General features: G+C 29.0%; 6 protein-coding genes and 1 long non-coding RNA gene across 7 annotated transcripts; 3 read left to right on the top strand and 4 right to left on the bottom strand.

The window, feature by feature from the left end:
- The first annotated feature begins 2,330 nt into the window (after positions 1 to 2,330).
- Positions 2,331 to 4,241, top strand: ldbr (lariat debranching enzyme). The gene is made up of 4 exons (XM_035093606.1): positions 2,331 to 2,674; positions 2,764 to 3,055; positions 3,140 to 3,240; positions 3,335 to 4,241. Exons 1-4 carry the CDS (start codon positions 2,478 to 2,480, stop codon positions 4,179 to 4,181), a joined length of 1,437 nt encoding a protein of 478 aa, XP_034949497.1. The 5' UTR covers positions 2,331 to 2,477; the 3' UTR covers positions 4,182 to 4,241.
- Positions 4,242 to 4,459: 218 nt separating this feature from the next.
- Positions 4,460 to 5,630, bottom strand: RpL12 (ribosomal protein L12). The gene is made up of 3 exons (XM_035093769.1): positions 5,462 to 5,630; positions 5,303 to 5,376; positions 4,460 to 4,920 (listed from the first exon to the last, which is right to left on the bottom strand). Exons 1-3 carry the CDS (start codon positions 5,496 to 5,498, stop codon positions 4,534 to 4,536), a joined length of 498 nt encoding a protein of 165 aa, XP_034949660.1. The 5' UTR covers positions 5,499 to 5,630; the 3' UTR covers positions 4,460 to 4,533.
- A 1,525-nt stretch (positions 5,631 to 7,155) lies between these two features.
- On the top strand, positions 7,156 to 8,627 carry Sgf11 (SAGA associated factor 11kDa). Its single transcript, XM_035093616.1, has 2 exons — positions 7,156 to 7,622; positions 7,737 to 8,627. Exons 1-2 carry the CDS (start codon positions 7,406 to 7,408, stop codon positions 8,510 to 8,512), a joined length of 993 nt encoding a protein of 330 aa, XP_034949507.1. The 5' UTR covers positions 7,156 to 7,405; the 3' UTR covers positions 8,513 to 8,627.
- Positions 8,628 to 10,702: 2,075 nt separating this feature from the next.
- Positions 10,703 to 11,744, bottom strand: LOC118073224 (endocuticle structural glycoprotein SgAbd-2-like). The gene is made up of 4 exons (XM_035093597.1): positions 11,591 to 11,744; positions 11,369 to 11,475; positions 11,048 to 11,195; positions 10,703 to 10,959 (listed from the first exon to the last, which is right to left on the bottom strand). The coding sequence occupies exons 1-4, from the start codon at positions 11,666 to 11,668 to the stop codon at positions 10,723 to 10,725; spliced, it is 570 nt and encodes a 189-aa protein (XP_034949488.1). The 5' UTR covers positions 11,669 to 11,744; the 3' UTR covers positions 10,703 to 10,722.
- Positions 11,745 to 15,072: 3,328 nt separating this feature from the next.
- Positions 15,073 to 18,108, bottom strand: LOC118073352 (endocuticle structural glycoprotein SgAbd-1-like). The gene is made up of 3 exons (XM_035093812.1): positions 17,954 to 18,108; positions 17,490 to 17,626; positions 15,073 to 16,011 (listed from the first exon to the last, which is right to left on the bottom strand). Exons 1-3 carry the CDS (start codon positions 17,963 to 17,965, stop codon positions 15,723 to 15,725), a joined length of 438 nt encoding a protein of 145 aa, XP_034949703.1. The 5' UTR covers positions 17,966 to 18,108; the 3' UTR covers positions 15,073 to 15,722.
- Positions 15,940 to 18,431, top strand: LOC118073353 (uncharacterized). Its single transcript, XR_004691101.1, has 3 exons — positions 15,940 to 16,059; positions 16,339 to 16,530; positions 17,878 to 18,431. It is a non-coding gene; the product is annotated as an uncharacterized lncRNA (long non-coding RNA).
- Positions 18,432 to 20,819: 2,388 nt separating this feature from the next.
- On the bottom strand, positions 20,820 to 21,498 carry LOC118073351 (endocuticle structural glycoprotein SgAbd-4-like). The gene is made up of 2 exons (XM_035093811.1): positions 21,374 to 21,498; positions 20,820 to 21,278 (listed from the first exon to the last, which is right to left on the bottom strand). Exons 1-2 carry the CDS (start codon positions 21,383 to 21,385, stop codon positions 20,904 to 20,906), a joined length of 387 nt encoding a protein of 128 aa, XP_034949702.1. The 5' UTR covers positions 21,386 to 21,498; the 3' UTR covers positions 20,820 to 20,903.
- Between the last annotated feature and the right edge of the window lie 99 nt (positions 21,499 to 21,597).

The following is a 21,597-nucleotide window of genomic DNA, read 5'->3' as shown; positions in this document are numbered from 1 at the left end:
GCAAGGATAAATAATCCTTTTATATTTTATTTTATTCTGTAATAAAATTTTAATAATAATAGATGAGTAAGTTAATATAATTACAACGTACTTTGTGAAAAGTTCTTTGCTCCAAAAGTAATAAACTTAGACGACTGAATGACGAGCAACACACACTAGTGGAGAAGCTATAAAGCATCGATTGCAAGTATCGTAAACGTGCTGAAGCCTAATTGACAGTCGGATCTTGCGGTTGTGTATAGACTTCAGAGTACGATCCACATATGAATGTCCGTTATTTTTGCACACTTATTATATTTGAGTACAAATAACTTGCATTTATGCATCATCTTTATAGCTGTTAAGAAAAAACATCTAGCTTCCTTACCCATATTTTATTTAAGGTGTACATTTACATACAATTATTATTATTATTTATGAAAAAAAATGTTATTTGTGTATGCATCTTTTAAGAGATGTGAAGGAATTTTCCTAAACAAAAATCATTTGTGCTGGAATATAGTAATTTTTATTAAAGTGAAGAGAAATCATATTTGAAGATACAAATAATAAATTACTAGTTAGGTAAATGAAAAATACATGGAGGTTCCATGGAAATTAAAAACGAAGATTGAATATTGATGAAACATTGAGGATGCAAACTAGTAATTTTCTATTAGTGAATATATGTATTTTTTTTCATGAAATAGAAGGAAAGAATGTTTTTTCATTGTGCAAATTCACTTACAGATGCAAAAAAAACTGCCCATAAAAACAAGCAGCCAAGTGCAATGACATTGAATGTCAGGGATATGTCTTCTTGCTTCTGTTGCTCTGTATCTATTCCTTATAGTCTATTGAATTGCATTATTACCCTGAGTCAACAGAAATATATTCTCTTGAAAATGTCGACCGTTTGTTACTCTTCATGTCATGTATTGCAATATATTATATACTTATGATGTCTGATATGTCCATGTGTGAAGAGAAGAGTGTAAAGTCACCAACATGTAAGTGAAAAAATATGTGCCTTGTTGATTAGTAAAGAAAACATGTAATTTAGCATTGTCACTATTTTCTTAGCACCATATTTATGAGTCTCATTATTTTTATTTTAAAATTACTATAAAGATTGCAACATCATCTGAATGTATTCACTTATGTCTGCAGGCTGTTGAACCTTTTATTTTCTAGCACGATCGTCCAAACTAGATTTCCTTGAGATTACGCCATAAAGATGGTATTGTTTAAAGGGCGATTATATAATGTTTTAATTGAATAATAATGTGTTCGTTGATGAAATGTCATTAGGCACACGTTCACTTGATTAAGGACACTGTGTATAGATAGTTTGTCGTGAAAAAGATTGTGAATTTAATGAGAAAGATCAATTAATTAAATAGATGGATAATATCACACAACTTTCGGATAGTGACATACTGATTTTATTTATAATGATAGTCATTACTGTTGTTTTAAATTCATTTAAACAAATCAATTGATTAATTTATCTAATAATTGATCATTTTAGTGAATTGCGTGCTTCAAACTGAATTACAACCTTAGAAATAAACAATCGCAATAGAGCATTTCAGCAATAGATTCAAATTTTAGCGATTGATAAATTATCGACAGTTGGTATGAAAAAATATTAGTCGATAAAGTAACATTCAAGTGATAACTAACGATGCATGATGGACATGAAACGAATGAAAATTTAAAAATTCATTGAATATCACGAAATTATTATGAAGATTGATAACATTTAGGTATTATTCTATTAAATATTAACGAATGTAACTATTGTGCAAGTAAAATGTATCAATACTAAAATATTTAGTAAAAAAACTCAACAAACGTTTTCTTGCCATCAAATTTTATTTATTCTCCAAGGAATTTATGTAAGTTAGCTAATTATTGTTATTAGCATTGAAAATACAGTTGATTAAATAAAATGATTTAAAATAAAACATTTTTGATTGAGCATTTATAATTTTTCAACATTATAAACAAAAAAAATTTCATTTTTCTCATTTGATTAATATTATAACTTTATAAATAAAAAATATTAAGTGTATATAAATTGAGGTTGGTCAATTATTAAGTCAAATAATTTAATCTGAATGAATGTCAAGTTTAGTTGTTTTTTGTACATGTTTGAAAATTTTTAAGGTTAGGTAAGGTTGGTCAAAGAGAAAACTGACTAATCAAAATCTGCAGACCAGAATGGTCCGTATTCATTGGACCAATTGAGAGAAGCCCCTCCCTTATAGAAAGTGTCGCCATCTGCGTTTGGACCCTTTTGAAATCTAAGGGAATGTTTTCGCGTTGTGCAGTCCTTGTTTGTCTTTTGAACAGTGTAGACGTGTTTACTCATAAACAAAGCATAAGTTAACCTCTAAAGAAAAATAAATTTCTTGACTAATATAATAATTTTAACAATTGAAACTTGTTAATAAAATTTTATATAAATTATATATTTATATTATTTATTAAACATGAGAATCGCAATTGAAGGATGCGCTCATGGCGAGTTAGATATTATTTATGATTCAATAAGAGAAGTTGAAAAGAATACCGGGCAGAAAGTTGATTTATTATTATGTTGCGGAGATTTTCAATCAACTAGAAATGTTGGTGATCTCAATTGTATGGCTGTGCCCGATAAATATAAACAAATTCGTACATTTCACAAGTAAGTATGAGACCAATAAAAACTTATAAAAAATCATTTATATCATCAAGTGTTAAAAAGTAAAGTCATTTTTGTTTATGTTCTTAAAGGTACTACTCTGGTGAAAAGTCGGCTCCAGTATTAACTATTTTTATTGGAGGTAATCATGAAGCTTCTAATTATCTTCAAGAATTACCCTACGGAGGTTGGGTAGCACCAAATATTTATTATATGGGGTATGCTAGTGTAGTTACTATTGGTGATATAAGGATTGCGGGTATTTCTGGAATTTATAAGGAACAAGATTTGCAATATGGACATTTCGAAACACCACCCTATGATCGTTCAACTATTCGAAGTGTTTATCATACCCGAAATATCGAAGTCTTCCGATTAAAACAAGTAAGTACCAATGACATTGAAATACCGAAAATTTCTCATCTTATTATTTATCCTCTTTCTAAATCATATCTTTTATAATTTCAGCTCAGTGGAAAAATAGACATCTTTTTATCTCATGATTGGCCATGTGGAGTGACAAAGTATGGCAATGAAGAGGACTTAATTAGAAGAAAGCCATATTTCGAGTAAGTATTGACAAATTTGTTAAACTTTCGTTAAAAATTTGTTGTTTAAAATATTATATAATTACTAATATTTGTATGTTATTAATTTTTACAGAAAGGATATTCAAACCAATTCATTAGGAAGTCCTCCATGTATGGAGCTTTTGAGGCATCATTACCCTTCATATTGGTTCTCAGCTCATCTTCATTGCAAATATGCAGCATTAGTTCCGAAAGAAGAATCGGACACCGTTACAAAGTTCTTAGCTTTGGACAAATGTTTACCTGAACGGAAATTCCTTCAAATTTTGGACATTCCACACAATCATAATCAGTCACTGTCATTATCATATGATTTAGAATGGCTAACAATTTTATTTCTCACAAATCATTTATTAAATGTTCAAAAGAGTAGGCAGCATATGCCAACATCAGATGCTATTGGACGTTGGAAATATACTCCAACTGAATCAGAGAAGAAGAGTGTCTTGGAAAAATTTAATAACAATTTAAAAATTCCACTGAATTTCAAGCAAACGGCTCAATCATTTGATTCAAAAGATCCATTAAATTCAAGAAATGTAACGTTCCAGATAAATTATCAAACCACTGATTTTTGCCAAAAACTAGGCATAGATGATCCTTCTTTTCTCCTGAAAATACTCAGGAATGAAAAAATTGAAGACATCAGTCCTAGTAAAAGAAAGGAACCAGAAGATGAGGAAATAGAAGAGGATGAGGATGAAGAAATGCTTTCCGAACCATCTAGTACAATTTCATCATTTCAACATATCTCTTCATCTTTTTGCGATTCTACATGTGATGATTCTATGACTGATACCTCGACGTCTATATCTACATCACCAACAACTCCATCAACCGGTACATCTGATAAACCAGTAGAGCCAACAATGAAGAAATTTAGAAGACGAAATTTTTCTATTTATGAAAGTATAATGTAAATAAATTGTTATTGGATGAAAAATTAAAATAAATAAAATTTTTGATATATTTTTAATAAATTGTCGAACTATTTTTCAATCTAAAACTATGACCACAAAAAACTTGATGACTTTATTCTGATTAAGTCAATGAAATTTAAATAGAATCCCGATAAAAATGACTTTAAACTAAATTTCTTATTTTCCGTTATTAATTTTCTATATTTTTTTTGCTTTAGAGTAAATAAAAATATTTGAAAAAATGATATAGGTTATTACTAAATGTATTCAAGTCTTGATTCGTTTTATTAAATAGATTTTATTAATTTTTTTAATAAAAAATCGACTTTAAGGATGGTTACCTCCTATAAGTCTATTCATCTTGAACTTCCATTTCTCCTGCATTAATATCATCAATGATATCATGAGGTGGTCTACCTTCGATAGTACATCCAACTGATTGACAAGTACCAAGGATTTCTTTAACAGTTCCTTTAAGTTCACGAGACATAGATCTTGGTCTCATTGTGCGGGCGATGGCAATAACATCATCAAATGCTAAGTTTCCATTATGTTTAATATTCTTTTGTTTCTTCCTATCTCTTGGAGGTTCCTTCAAGGCCTTAATGACAAGGGAAGCAGCTGATGGAACGACGGAAATAGTTGCTTGCCTATTTTGAATTGTAAGCTGTACAGTGATTTTTAATCCTTTCCAGTCACTAGTGGCTTTAGCGATATCATCACCAACTTTTTTGGGAGACTAAAATATAAAATTATAATCAAATAATTTGATAAATAACAGTACATGGTATTTGGTATTAACATTTTGTTGAGGTAGTCTGTCATAAAGATTGTAAATGATTTTTCAAAGACAGATTAAAAACTATTGCACTAATTCAAATAATTCTCCACTTAAACAATATTCACTAAAACAATAACAAATCACTTTACACTCACACAACATTGATTTTTTTCTTAATTTTTGGTAGATAATTATTTAAATAGATCATACTATCATTTATAACTCCTGCAGTATGTAGAGTTTTTATTCTTCAAGAAATCCTGACTCAAGATTGTGTATGTATCTGTATGACAAGACTACCTAAACATAATTAGTAAATTTAAATAAAAGTAAAATTTACCAAACCAAGAGGACCAATTTTAGGAGCCAAGGAAGATGTGGCACCAACTTCTCCTCCAACACATTTCAAATATACTGAAAAAATAATTATACAGTTTATCTAACCTATTTTAACCTCATACATTGTTTTTATAAACAAATATAAATATTGCAAAAATACCTTTTTTAACTTCCGTAGGATCAAATTTAGGAGGCATAATGATAGTTTAGATGCTTAATATGCGATGGATTAAACTAATAGAGGTGGATTTTTATTTGAAAAGTAATTTTCAATATCCTCTGTTCCTCTATTTGCCCTGTACACATGAAAAAGACCGATTTGGGCATAGAACATGAAACATCAAGATGAAAGATTTTTCAGACGATAATGTAGGGAATAAATAAAGAATTTTAGTCGAAATAACAACCACGAGATGGTTCACTCATCGAACATAATGTGTGTATATACATATACACGACTTGGCCATCCCCACCACCAAGGAAATATTTTAGTGCGCATTTCAGAGGAAAATACGCTTGTATAATTTTTATATTTACGATAAATTTGAAATTTAGTTTCCATGAATTCGTCTTCATTTCGTACTAAAGTTACAGGAATTTTTCTATAGCCTACATATACAATGAATAGCCTACTTATTTTAGAAAACAGTCTCGCAAAGGTCAATACGTTTGGAGCATCAAACACCTGAGGGTTTTAAAGATTTTATTACTCTTGTGAAAATGGAGTTGAAATAAAACAGAAAGACTTGCTAATCCAAGTCTTGAAAACCCGACCTTCGGGAAAATTTAAAGACTTGTTAAAAGTTAGACTTTAAAATTTTGGAGGAATATTTTCGATTGATAACAAAAGAATTTGACCAGTTCCAAGTGTAATGAGGGATTGGCAACAAGACGTACGGTAATTTAGAGCACAATAGTTAAGAAAGGGTCTAGAGTCTAATCGGATTATAAACATTTTCCGAAATTATTTGAACTTAACTGTTGAAAGAATAGCGGAGTTTTATGATACCCGCAAGTACTCGGCACTCCAAACTACCTGACCTTTTCCAGACTTTATTGTGTCGTTTCAAATATGTATGGACAGCAATGCTATAGTACTCCTTAAATATAAAATTACAGTCATCTACATGAAGCTTGTAAGTATATGAATAAAATAAAATAATATTTTAAATATATATTTCTATATTTATCATAGTAACTTATTTATTCATAAAAAATTTCAGGGCAATCAACAGGTTCATATCCAGAATTAATTCATTTTTATAAATATTACAATTTATAAAAAAAAATGTTTTTTATTTGCTCACTACAAGCTAAAAATCGTCTTTTAGTGCAATAGAATATTTATTTATAATAATAAATCTTTATTTATTATTATAAATAATAAAATATTTATTTATTAACTAATATTTATTTATTAGCTTTTCTGGTGATTATGATGACGATAAATGTGTAGTTTTTTAACAACAAGATGATGAATCAACGGAGATAGGAGATGTTTGATACAAAAATTAATAAAACAATCTAGAGGAGCACATCATTCTATTGGTGTTAATGCTAAGTTTAATAATTTATTGTAAATAATAGTAATAATAATGATTATAATTCTGATTAACTATCAATACATATATCTTTTGGAATTAAATTTTAGATTTTTCCATGAGCATAAGCATAAATCCGCGCGTATCCTCTGACATGCGTTCTGAAAAATACTTGTTAGGTGGGGGTATGAGGTCATAGTGGGGTTGGTATAGAATCAAACTATAGCCAATAGCAACGCATGCGTATGGTTAACGTTGACGTGTATACGCATGCGTCATTACGCAGAGTTATGATTGGGAATCTCCTCAACAGGACGCTTCATGTTTCGGAGACAGTAGCCCGACATATACTGTTTACTCGTGCTTTGGTTATAATCAGTTAAATACCGCTCAGCCTTATAGAAGTTTACAGAGTGAAATTGACAAGAATTTATACTTTTCTTATTGTTACACTATTTTTTGAATAGTACAAAGTGTTGAAAAATCATTGAAATAATTAAAATATACTTAATTCATAAGTAAATATAAAGAATTTATATTTTTGCAAATATTTCATTGCTAAGATGTCAGTCACAGAGGAGCGAATTCAAGAACTTGACAGGACTTTTTTGGATTTCATGAGTAAAGCTGAAAATCTTGAAGCAGCAACTAAAGAAATATATGAAGATTTACTCGATGAAGTTTTAATGGGTTTTGTATTTGATGTACATAGAACTATAAAAACTGGTAGTTCAGATGTTGAGGAAGGAATTCCAGATGATGAATCCTACACAATTGTTGGTAAGTTGCAAATATTTTATTACTTTTTTCAACTCATCAATATAAACTTCAAGAAATAGAGTATTCTATGTCTCAATCATATGATTTTTAAATGTATTTTTTAAAAATTTTCAGATACTCCTGGTTTGGATGTATTTGGTCAACATCCAGTGAAAAAATCTCAAGAATGCAACTGTCCTAATTGCGATAGAGGAGTAGCAGCTTGTAGATTTGCTACACATCTAGAAAAATGTATGGGCATGGGACGAAATAGTTCAAGAATTGCTTCACGAAGGATAGCAAATAGTTCTAAGGATCTTAGTAATTATAGCGGTATTATAAGCGACGATGATGATGATGCTGATTGGAGTGTAACGAATGACAAACGCAAAAGACGAAAAGATCGTATGGGAATGAAAAAAGCTAAACAGCCAAAGAGTTCTCATAGAAATGGTGATATTTCTAATGAACAAGTCCACATTAGTAATGAAAATTCTCCTTCCAATTATGACAATATGTCTATTGAAGACAAACGAATATTATTAGGACAAATCTGTGGTGTTATATCTGAACACACCAAGAAACTTTGCACTCGCTCAGTAAGATGTCCTCAACATACCGATGATCAGAGGAAAGAAATGCGAGCTAATATTGAAATAGAAGAAACTTCTCGGAATAATACTCAAGATAATTTTCATATTGACATTGATGTTTCTGACGAGAATGATGGACAACATTTGAGAGACACACTACCTCGTTGGGAACGAGATGGTTCCAACCAATCCAGTCCAGCGGATTCAGCATCTACTGCTTCCAATTCATCGTTTACTAGGAAAAGAGAAGCTAAACTTAAAGGAAGAGGCAAAGGCGGTAAACGAGACAGAGTTTCTCCTATTTCTCAAGGAGATTAAATGTAAATTGTAATTAATTTTCTATTTTTACTAGAAATTTGAAAGAAAAGAATATTGTAATCATGAATATTTTCTTTTATAAAGAAGCTTGAAATTCGACATTTTAATTATTTCAACTTAGTGACTTCATTTGATTAATTTAATAATTTTTATTGGCATTTTTTAAACCAAACTTAGATTTTTTTTAAGTTATAATCACGTATTATATAATTAATTTTCTTAATAATATTACTTTAGTTGTAAGTTTTGTGTGTTTTGTTAGTATTTAATCTTTTTCTTAATAAATTATTAATCTTTGTATAAAAATTTGTTTATCATTTTTTTTTATATTTCAAGATTCATTCAAAAATCTAATTTTAATAATTAAAAAAATATCATTTAATTATTTATTTAATATTAATTGATTATACATTACAATCTTATTTGAAATTTGGTAAAAGAACTCTCCCCACCATGTAGAAACTATCCGTTTAATTTATAGCTGAATCAGAGTTATTATTTATGTTATGTGATATCGAAAGGATGACTTCCTACAGTCACAATTATATGCCTATAAAGATATACAGATAGAAAATTGGAAGTAATGTAGAATGGTGAAAGTATTATACGCATCCTTGATATTCTCGATTCTTAAAAAATTTTTTTATTCTTCGTACTGGTCAAGGATTTCTTGAATATGTATAAAAAGTATACTTAGGGTGTAGGCGTGTGTAAATATATATATACATCGATAGTAAAATTATCGCTATTTTTGCTCGCCCTAGGCTAGAAGTTAAATCTATAATTCTGTCGACCTTTTTGACAGCTGAGGACATTGAAAAACGACCAATCATCTTAATGGCTCAGCTGTTAGACTCTAGTTGTTTTTCATGGAGTGATAGCAGATTAAATAATAAACGAGTTAGAATGGTTCTTGCGAGCAATTTTCAAAGAAAAATTATTGCAAAAACTCAATAGGTAAGGGCATCTTGTGATCATCAAGTAATTGTTCTTAAGAGTCAACATAGTTCGATGATTATTTTTTTAAACTTATTTCTAAGAAAATTAGATGTTATGCAATTTCTCAAGTTTTTATAATGAATACAATAAAATAAAGACAATTTTTATTTAGGATGATAATAAATTTTTTAAACTTTAAAGTTATTAGATAAATGATTACTCTAAGTATATTATTATCAACTAATATATCAAGATTTTTTTTTTCTAAAACCAGAAGTCAATAATTCATACTGTTACATCAATTAGAAAAAAATAACTGCTTCATTATAATTCTGGAATTAATCTATAATTTGTCAAGCTAAACAGTTAGATGGATAAACCTGACTTCTCATGCTTTGAGACTTACAGTTATGTATAACTTGCAGTAATAATCTGATTATTGCGTCATGACGAAAGCCAACGTTAATCATAAGTGTCAATATGCTCTGATCGTTATTAGTTGGTACCGATCTTCTTTGACCTCTTAGAAATTTCAACCGGTATATCTTCTTTCATGTACAATCAAGATTTAATGGTAAGTAAACGTTAATTTCTGACAAACTCACTTGTTTTTCAGACAGAGCCTTAGGGTATACATAAAGTGTTCTAGTGTAGTTTGATCAACTACCAAATTTTTTTTTGCCAAGATACTAGAGTAACAATTATGCATTTTTTAAAATTATAATTAGCTTTTTTATAACTTTGTGAAAAGTAAAAAGCAATTAAAAAATTACGTAATGTTTTAAAAGCTGCAGGATAATTTTTTTTTGGTAAAAGATGTTTATAAAAAAAGATAGTTTTGAAAATAGATGAATAAAATTATTTCATTGCTTAAGAATATTTTTTTTTATCAACATTATGGCATCACATTCATGATTAGTAGAATAAATTTAAAGAAAAATCTATCCAAGTATTTTTCACTGTTAATTTATTGCATTTTCCATATTACATTTATTATTTCTAATATCAAATTTATAAAAGATACTTTTCAAATAGTCAATCACTTACTGATAATAGAGAAGATGACAAAATTCAGCAAAATATATTCTTACGAGACCATTTGAAAAATATAATCTTTACATTAACTATCACTTTGATATTAAAAGTTAATTTCTGTAAAGATTTCCATCAGTCAACACAGCTAATATATTATTAAAAATAACTGAAGGTGAAAATAATAGACAATTACATGTACAAGTACAAGATTAATTAGTTTCTGCAACATGAAAAAATTAAAATCGACGATAAGGTTGATTCTGGTTGAATTGACGGTTGTTGTATTGTTCTTCTCGATACTGGCCTTCGTTGCTAGGTGGAAGTGATGCAATTGCACGTTGTATAGCTTCAGGAATTGGAGGTGGAGTTGGAATATGAGCACCTGTGGCATGGAATCCAGTGTCATCAGCATAGTATTCCAGTACTATTGGAGTACCATCTGGAGCAGTGTATGAAAATCGTCCCTGAACAACCTGTTACAATTAATAAAATATTCCAATTGAATGACAGTTGACTATGACCAACAAACTAAAACAGTTTTTAATTAATAAATAAATTTACTTCTGATGGACCCTCTGGTCCAGCTGGTCCTTTAGGACTTCCATTTTCCTGCATGGAAATTCCATTATCTGTTTCATAACTGTATTGATAAGATCCATCAGGATAAGAATCTCGACTTTGACTTCGAATAGCAATGAATGGACCAGTGCTTTGAAAACAAATGATGAAATTATTATGATAAAAGGTCATTTTTGTTTGATATCTTTCAAACTACTGATAAACCAGTAGTTTTTAAAATATTATTGATAAACAATCTACATTTTTATCCAACTATTTATCAACATTCTTAAGAGATCACTTTTCTAGAAGTTTAATACAAACCTATATTGAGGTTGAAATTGTGGCTGAGGGGTTGTAGGAAAAGGTCTTGGCCGATATGCACCACCAAATTGGGCAGATGCGTAACTAAGTAACGCTAAGCTAATCACCTATAACAATATGATATTCACTTAATAAACAATTGTCAATTCAGACTTACTTTTTTTTTTATTTAATAATAAAAAATATTTCTTGATTATTTAACACAGAACTAGAGTCACTTACTAAAAATTTCATATCTGCAATGTTAAATTGAAGTTGTTCAGATAGAATATGCATCTTCAAGACGAACACTGCCGGCATTTATACGAAGATTACTGATCTTTCCCTTCCATTCCCGCCCATTTGTTACGTTGTAATAAGAATAGTGGTGGTTATGGTGTTATGAATTTCACTGGTGTCAGTGTAATACAGCGGCCACCTTCTTCTTGTGTAAAGATCAGTCGTGTAGTAGTTACTACACCCTTTCCATCTCCACTAAACCTGCTAACATTTTTCCATCTATTTCAAACTACACTGGAATTATCAAGATTACTGCTTTTTCTGAAAGCTCTAATATGAGTCATTATTCTTATTCTTAAATAAATAATCTTTAGATATGTAAATCTTATTAGAGTTTAATGATATAAATGAATGTTTTTTCACGATTGTCAAGTTTTATTTATTACTTATGGGATTTATTAATTATTAATAAGTCTCACTTATTATTAATGATTTGGATTTTTTAGAATTTTTTTTTTAATGTAGTTGCAACATATTTTGTATTTATTAAAAATCGAATTTGTGATTATAGATATTTTGTTTTGAAGTAGATATTTATTAAAATATAACAGGAAAATAATGTTTTATCAGCAAATAAAATAGATGAAGAAGAATTTATTCTATTGATGCTTGAGAAATTAGCTTGGTATTGCATTATTATGATAATTTATTTTTAATTCTATTATTCATTTTTTGCTATTCAGCCCAACCCTCCACACCCATTGAGACTTGATGAAAAAAATTATGAAGAATATTTTTGCATTCATTGGGAGTTCCTCGATAACAATCAACGGATAAAAAGATTTCAATAAATGGGAAAGAGCGCATCCTTTTGAATTTAAAAAAAGGTACTATACAGATGGTGTCCATTTATTACCAACCGACGAGTACTTTCAGCCTTGTAGAAGAGTGTAAATGTGATTGATAATAAACTTATTGCATCGATATTACCTTTCCTCAAGTCAAACAGGACTAATTGCCACTGTGATGAAAACTGATAGATCTATAAATCATAAAATCCTCTTCTTTAATTAAATTTTTTAAATGTATACCACCTAACAAAAATTTAGTAATCACTTTTCGTATCATTTCTTCTGTTATAACATAAATATCTAGGAACACCTGAGGGAAAGATGAATTAAAATTTAATGCAATTAAAGATCAGCCTTTCTCGTAGTTATTTAATGATTAAATCTAAATGAAAGTAATAAATGGTGGGATGATGATTTATATTATCAAAAGTAAGTCAGCTCATCCTAATATGATGACCACACATTTGAAAGAAATTCATTAATAAATACTATATCATTTGGAGTGAAAAGTAAAAATAAAATTGAACTTTATATTAAAAATTCTATTCCAACAATGGCTTTTTAAAGTTCAAATTTTTTAAAAGACAAGTTTTTATAAATTATAAAAATAATCTAGTGAATGATAATAAGGTTTGAAATATGTTGATACTTGAATTGGAATTTAACTTAAATAGGATCGTTTGTCAAAAGAGAATGGAGTGAGATAATGAGTGTTAGGATGATAGAATGTAATCTTACCTTACCAGAGATGAAGATTGACATTTGTCTAGTCGCTGTCTATCGTCACGAAAAAATGACACTTGCAAAAATTCAGCAAGCAAAACATTTCGTGAGTGAAACTTGACAAACTTTTCTTGCTCAGAATTATTTCCTGACTTTTAAGACAATTTTCTATTTTTTAAAGTTTAAATATGAATAACAAATAATCGAATTTCAATATCACTTTTGCAATTCTTCTTATTATACTCCAATAAAGATATCACTGAAAGATGTTCATAAATATTCATCTAGATATTTCATCAATTCATCCATAATTAAAATCTTCAACCCGATCCAATTGCTTTTTTATCACTCGAACAAATCTCCATGAAAAGCAATCATCGCCATAATTTTTTTCCAATTTAAAATACTTCGAAGAGGTCATAGTCATAAAATTACTCAGCAGAGGATCTAGGTCATTATGTTACAATGTATTTTTATTGTTAGACAATAGGCGTGGTTGATAGATGATGCAGTCTAATTTACAATAAGATACTTCGTCCTGTCAAGATATTTCTTTGCTAGCACAGATTACGGAATCAGGTTGGAATGCAACGTACCTTTTGTTCCATCTGCTTAAGTTCTTTATCTAAATAAAAATATCCTGGCAAATGTCAGGAGTACATTTAATTTTTATTGATGATAAGAAGTATATTTATTATCAGCGGAGTTTGTAATATAGTACTGAAATTAATTAACTAATCAAAAAGTTAATTATTACTCCTTAATTTATTGTTAAATTATTAAATCAACTTGTAAAAATAAAATAGGTGCTATGTACAATTGCACATAAATTTAAAATCTCAGAACATTTGAAATTCTTGATATAAATTGTATCCATTTTTAATACTTCATCTCATACATGTCTATATTTTTTAATAGATGTTTCATATGTTCATCGTTTGTTTATATGATTATCTTGTGAACTATAATCTTTATCAATAACTATAATTTAATTCTCTTTATTCTATTGTCAAGCTACTATAAGAGTAAGAGGTATAATTTATTTGTTATTGGCAGTTGTTCAACAAATCTGATAATCTTTCGAATAATTGATCATTCGTGTCATTTCTTTAGAATGTTTAACAGACACACCGACAATGTAAAAGCCAATAGCTCCTAAAAAAAAATTAAACAATTAGCTTTGAAGTGTTATATATACTTCAATTTTTTTTTAAGAAAAATTTAATTATAATAACGTAATTTATTACTATTACATAAAAATCCTCATCTCACTTACTTTTTTGAAAAAACGATACATATTAAAGTGTTTTTTTAAACAATTTCACCAAATTAGTTGTTTGATCTAAAAAATAAAAATATTTGTGACAATAATATTGACATTTTTATAAAAGCTAGATGTAAGAGATGGAACAAAAATAGCAGACATCATAAATCTTTTATTTAATCTTCAACAGTTTTTTTTTTTTAATATTAACCAAAATCGAAATATTGTCAATAAAAAATAATTAAAAATGGATTGATGATGGCCGTTGACTTTAATTGAAAGAATAAACAAATTTATTATGATTAAAATTAGTTTTTGAGTATTTTAAATATCATTAAAGATTATAACAGCTAATGATGATCGCAATATTACATTAAAGGTAATATAGTGAAAGTACATCATAAACTTCACCGATGACCGTTCGAATATAAGTAATGCCGCATCTTTAGTATCAATAAATATTCACCTTCATTACAAATGACATACGCACTGCTAAATCTTTATTCCTCTCATGTATTATACCATTCTAATTATTTAACATAGATATGTAATATTTATAATGAACAGATTGATTTACCATTAATAGCTTTTAGGATGTATAAAAGTATGAATAATTTAAATGATGTAATGAAATCAAATTTACAACATTTGTTAGAATAAACCATTTTTTATTGTTGCTTGCTAGTATGTTTCATGATAATATGTACCACAATATTAGCATTTTTTTTGTTCATTCTATGCAAGTACTTATTAAACAATGTAAGTAGAATTAAACTGGCATTTTTTCGAAATAAGGTGGTACATGGAATATTATGCAGTAGTAATCAAAACAAAAACCAATCTTATATGACGGCGATTACATCAGATTATCGATACATCGATATAGCAAGTGGTCTTTTTAGGTTATAGTTTCGATATGAAAGCGATACGGAGAAATCAAACATCAAGATTACGAATCAATCCAATTTTCATTCACGGCTGGATATAGCCATTAATAGACAACAAGCACTCAGATATAAACGAGAAAAATTGTTTTAAGAATAGAGTATGAAAATTCTAGTTTATATTTGAGTGCCCAATTGATAATTGTCCATTTATCCACATGAGAAAAGGTAATTTCTTGAGTTGTATTTAATTCGTACTCTTCCTATTCCGGGTTTGAATCTTAATTATTCTTAGAATTGACTGTTTTCCTGGTAATAAATTATTAACAGGACCAAAGTTTGATTGTAAATTTCTTTTAGTCTAGGTTTACAAAGGCAATATGTTGACGTCAGAGAATGCGATTTTTTATTGTTTACTTGGCTACGCCATAGTATCTTTTATTATATGGTTCCTCTTCTTCAGGATGTGCTGCATTATGAGCCAAGGCCCGTTGGATTTCTACTGGTATTGGTGGTGGTGTAGGAAGGTGAGCACCAGTCGCCTGAAATCCATTCTCATCCGCTGTGTAAGATACCAAGATCGGTGTACCATCAGGTGCGGTGTAGCTGTATTGACCTCTTACTACTTCTGCTTGACCTCCTAGACCAAGATTTTTTGGAGCACCTTGCTCTGCTACCGAAATCCCGTTCTCCGTATCGTAACTAAATAAATGAATGGATTACTATTTAACAATGATTTCACATTAAATAGTAAGTAAATTAACAATTAAATAAATAATAATAATTTACTGTGATAAGATTCATCTTAATATGATTGGTTATAAGAAATTGGTTGCTACAAACATTTTATGAAAAATTTTTTAGAAACGGAACCAAGTTATTTTTTATTTAAAATACCAAGAATCGTTTCAAGTTCCCACCAATTAATAAAACTCACAGAAAGACGTATCTTTAATAGCAATCAATTCCTTATCTAGATGTATAATTTAAAAATCCAATTAAATCAATTCTAATTGTCTAATTTACTAGCTTTTTTAGAAAATAATACAATGGAAATATCCTGGAGAGCAATAAGAGTAGAAATATTAAAAAAAAAAAGGAATTTTAATAAGCAATAACGATAGATTGATGCGAAATATTTTTGGAGTAAATAAATATTCTGCAAATTAAATTTTATCATGTCATAGATAATACAAACTTGTTCAGAATGAATATTCATAGGTAAAAAAAAATTTTTGTAGAAATTAATTATTTTTCTCAGTGTATAATTTCGTGTTTACGTATATAACTCTACTGATTACATTATGTAATATAATATGCTAACGCTTCAGGTGATGATTAACATCAGTGTTAATTATTTTACGCTTGATGTTAATCCTAGTTTCCACAATTCACTATTTTTTTTTTATTATTTTACTTTGTTACGACCATCAATATCCTCAATATCAAATATTTTATAATAACTGAATGATTGTAATATAAACATCCTGATTGTTATTTGATTCATAAAAATATAATGGGTTGGTGATGAAAGAAAATATTTTCCCATAATAATAATAAAATAATAAGCTGAATTATGAAAAAATATTTTATAAAGAAAAAACTATAATGTTGCAATGTTAAGATATATTCAATAGCCCATTAATCATCCTAGGAAGACTATACTTTGTCTATGTAAGAATGACACTTCATTCATCACTTTCCAACAAGAGTCGCGAGACTCAGATTGTACTCCGACACGAGTTTCACACCTTACAACCTACAAGACAAATTGACTTGACTCATGTTGTGTACTCTTGGCGGTAGCAAATAGTCATTTAATTGATGGATAATTTATTTAAATAGTTAAATTATTTGTTTTTCTCAGTAATTAAGAGATTTTAGTTGTTGTCAAATGTCGTGATGTTGTAGACAATAGATCTAATACAATCAATTGTTGATAAATCAGTGGACAATCAACCTATTTGATTCATCAAACACCTTTTTTTTCAATATATTTAAAAGTTTTTGTTTAATAATTATTCACTCCAAAATTAATAATTAATAGTGTTCCAAAATAAGTTAGTGGGGTTTTTTTGGTGAAAATTTAGTGGATGAACTGATTGGTGCATGATTGGTGTTGTTAATCAATTGAATAAGGGTAAGAAACTTCTTTTTATTAGAATGATTTATCTAATTACCTGTACGCATAAGTACCATCAATGTCTTGATTATGACTCTGCCGTAAAATTGCCCAACGTCGACCGTAATAATCTGGGCTGTATTGGGGATACTTGAACTGTGTGTGAGCTAGGGTCGCCAAGCTCAACATTGCTATCTGCATAGTAAATAAAATTTTAATTTATTCGCATTCTAATCTAAATAAACTATATAATATTTTATAACTAAATAAAACTAAAAACCTTCACATGATGGACTTTTTTTAATAGCAAAAATAACTCTTGCAATTATGACTAAACTATTTCAATAATATTAAAAAAAATTAAGTCAACATCATCATTTTTAATTTACCAACTTTTATTTTCATTCAATGACAAAATTTAATGATGATTTTAATTTTGATTTCAGGTAAATGACTAACAATTCAAGTTCAAGAAATAATTAAAGCCAAAGTTAAATAAAATCCCAGAAAAAATTCACTCACAAGAATCCGCATGCTGAAAAAATCTGTTGATAACTGTAGTTTCCAGAAAAATAAAATTTGGACTTTCGTACCAAAAACTAACGTTAGACAATACAAAACTGTAGCTACCGTGAATCAAGTACCCTCGTGCTGGGTTCTTGCAGGGAATTTATACCGATCAGGGTACAGACAGCATCTTCTTTCTTGGTGGTTCGATTACGTTATTAGGTGGGGATGTGTGGAAGGTCGGACTTTAGCACGTAATTCAAAGTGGGGTGTACACACAGTAAGGACATGTGGACGTAAGCAGGTCGGTAGGTGGTACCGAGACTTTATGAAGCCTGCATAAAATATCCAATTCAACTTTATTAACGTTCCAAGGGTTTTCCTCCATTTGACCCCTTCATCATCATCACAATTGTAGGTTACAATTCATCTAGAATAGATTTGAATCGATTATGGTTAATCAAAGGGCGTGTTCTTTTCATTAATTACATACACTAAGAGGAATCCAATATCTTTGTTCCTTATTACTACATCACAGTCGAACAATAATGCTTGAGTAATAATAATGTCAAAAAGTATTTTAATAATTATAAATCTGATAACTTTAATATCGTTATTAAATACATGGAAAAGGATGTACGCTTTTCTGATCGTAAATAAACTTTCCTTAATGAACTTATTGACGTGACCTTTTGTTAACGAGGTGTTATAATTTTTTGAGTATTATTTATGCATGGTACTGATAATTATTATTATTTACAAATTGTTTTTTTTTATGAAGGATACTGCTATTTATAGATGATGTTAATGACGCTACGTATACACACTTAAGATATAATCACACAACCATTGTCTTTCCTAAGAGACGTTGAGGTAGGGAAAGTTTACTATAAGCCTCGAATTGTACAATTGTGCTTGGTATCAAGTCCGATTCAACTGTTGAAACAAAACATTAGCTCAAGCTTCCGGGATATATAAAGCAGACTAATTTTTTGTTTTGTGAATTTCAGGATAGTGAAACTTCTACTCCAAAGATGCGACTTGGATCTCTGTTTCGGCTCCTAATCCATACATCCGGTCTTAAGCAAATAGCGACCAAGACTCACGGTTCATGGAATTCGACCTAATTTTTATCCAAGATTGCCTCAATCAAATTCTATGTCTTGTTAGCCCTATTGCAAATAGGGGCCGGACCATGCAAACTTTGAACACAAAGATATTACAATACTATGTTGAATCAACAAAAGATGTCTTGACATTAAAATTTGTTTTCTTTTCTTTCTGGGCATGTACTCCTTGCATGTGGAAGATTATGATGAGAACGATGATGAGGCGGGGTAAGTGTAAAAGGCATAATAACGGCTAAGAGTAACCTCCTAGCAATGTTCATATTACTCAATAGACGAACGTTACCCTCCCTTGTATGCCATTAAAATGAAAACTATAATTATAAGAAAAATAGAATTATCAATGATCCTTTACTGAATCTATTCTTTATAATAAATCGACTTCTTTAGTTCAAACTGGATAACAAATGAAATGACTTTGCTGAGAAAGATACTTTAATGTGGCATTCGACAGAAGATGTAATAGCTTGTTTAAAGTTCATTGTTGATCAATTTTTCGTTTTATTTGTTCTTGTTAATTTATCAATCATATTGTCTTATTAACAATGCATATTTATTGAATGATTCGATAAATACTTTACTATTAAATAAATTGATTGAAATGCAAGTAAAAAACAAAATAATTTAATTTAATTAAAAAAAAACTAAGTTAAGTAAATAAATAGAAAATTAGAAATTTGGAAAGCTTTAGAATAATCCTGATTTCATTTTTACATAATCATTGATGTTTTTGGCTCCAAGTATTTGAATAATATTAGATAATGAAGTAAAAGAAAAAATAAGTATCAACTTCGTATTTATCTCAAATCATGTGTCATTATTGAAATTTATGGAGAAAGAATTTTTTTTTCAGGAAATAATAAAAAGTTATTTACTTAATTCAGCTTTACGCATAAATTGATTAATGATGAGTGTATCCTGATGTGTAAATACACAGGAGATACATCTTCATGTTCTAATCATCCAAGTCCTGTAGGCGGAACAAACTGGAATCTAGTACAATATTTCTGTACGAGTTGAAAGTAGAAATTTCCCATACCAATTGACTCTAAATATGTGTGGAATGACATGTGTAAGACATTAAGAATTCATAAGATCCTCATTGTTTCTTTTAGAAAAAACGTCTGTAGGCTGAATTGTTTGCAATTATGTTTTATTTGATACCCACGGAAAATCAATAAACACTATTGAGTATCATCATTTTCATTCATTTGTGTGAAAATAAATTTATATAATTGAATTAAAAAGTTATAAAATAAATGATATTTACCTTTTTCAAACAAAGGTATAAAAATGTTGAGCAATACTCGTTTTGATGTATTTCATTTATTAAATAAATATGCAAAATCAGTAAGTATTATTTTTTTCCAATTAAAAAATAATTTAAATATTTAATCAATTATTTTTAAACTGGTTTTAAGGAATAAATAGTTAACTTTTTTGAAATTATAAAGAATGAAAAGATGATATAGATATTTAGTTAAAATGATCAACACCTAAATAGAATGATATATGTGCCAAGGATCATCAAGGTGTTTACCAGTTTTCGATAAAACTTGATGTCCTTGAAAATTATCAGTCGTTTATAATTTTAGTATATTTCGAAGTTCACCATGTAGATAAATTTGCTTACTAGAAATCCAAGACCATCATTCATATTTTACCACCACTACGATTTCTTTTTTTTCAACACTTTCTTAAACACTTGTTGGAATTTCCCCTCATTCCCAATAAATAAATAAAAATAAATTGACTACTTTTTAAAAATAAATTTTATTTTTTTTTCCTAAACGTTTTTACAAAAGATAGAAGATAATTTAGACATTTAATCTGATAAATTATTGTTCAACAGAGGGATGTGAACGGATGTACTCAAGAGCACGAGCAATAGCTTCAGGTACTGGAGGAGCTACAGGAAGATGAGCACCTTGGGGACGGAATCCATTTTCATCAGCGACATAAGAGACAGAGTATACTTGTCCATCATCACCAGTGTAAGAGTATTGTCCTTGAGCAACAACAGCAGGTGCACCTTCTTCATTCAATGGTCCAGGTTGTCCATTTTCTGCAACTTGGATTCCATTCTCAGTTTCGTAACTGTATTGATAAGAACCATCTGGCGATACATCTGATGACTGACGTAGAATGGCAACAGGTTGCTGTTCCGGATGGAATTGAGCAGAAACGGCGGCGATAACACCCAAACAAATGATCTATAAAGATAAGTATTTTTTTTCGTTTTGATAATAAAGCACTTTTTTCAATATAAAATCAATAAGATAAAATCCAACAAAAATATATAACTCACAATGGTTTTCATTTTTACGGATGAAGCGACTAGTCAACTAAACAAGTTGAAGTACGTCTGAAAAATTGTTTGATTCATAGTTGAATCTTCGGAATATTTATACTGGACCATCGGCCCCACCTCTTAGATTTCATCTCTATAGCCACAAAAAAAAGATCGAAAAAATACAAGAGTGGGAGCTTTACCGAAATTTATATTACCATAACCTTTAGAATCCTCTAGAT

This window comes from Chelonus insularis, unplaced genomic scaffold, assembly GCF_013357705.1.
Source record: "Chelonus insularis isolate UGA/USDA-ARS -01 unplaced genomic scaffold, ASM1335770v1 scaffold_277_pilon, whole genome shotgun sequence".
Taxonomy (NCBI): Eukaryota; Metazoa; Arthropoda; class Insecta; order Hymenoptera; family Braconidae; genus Chelonus; species Chelonus insularis.
Note: the sequence above shows the minus strand (reverse complement) of the source record. Positions and strands in the feature narration are given on the sequence as shown.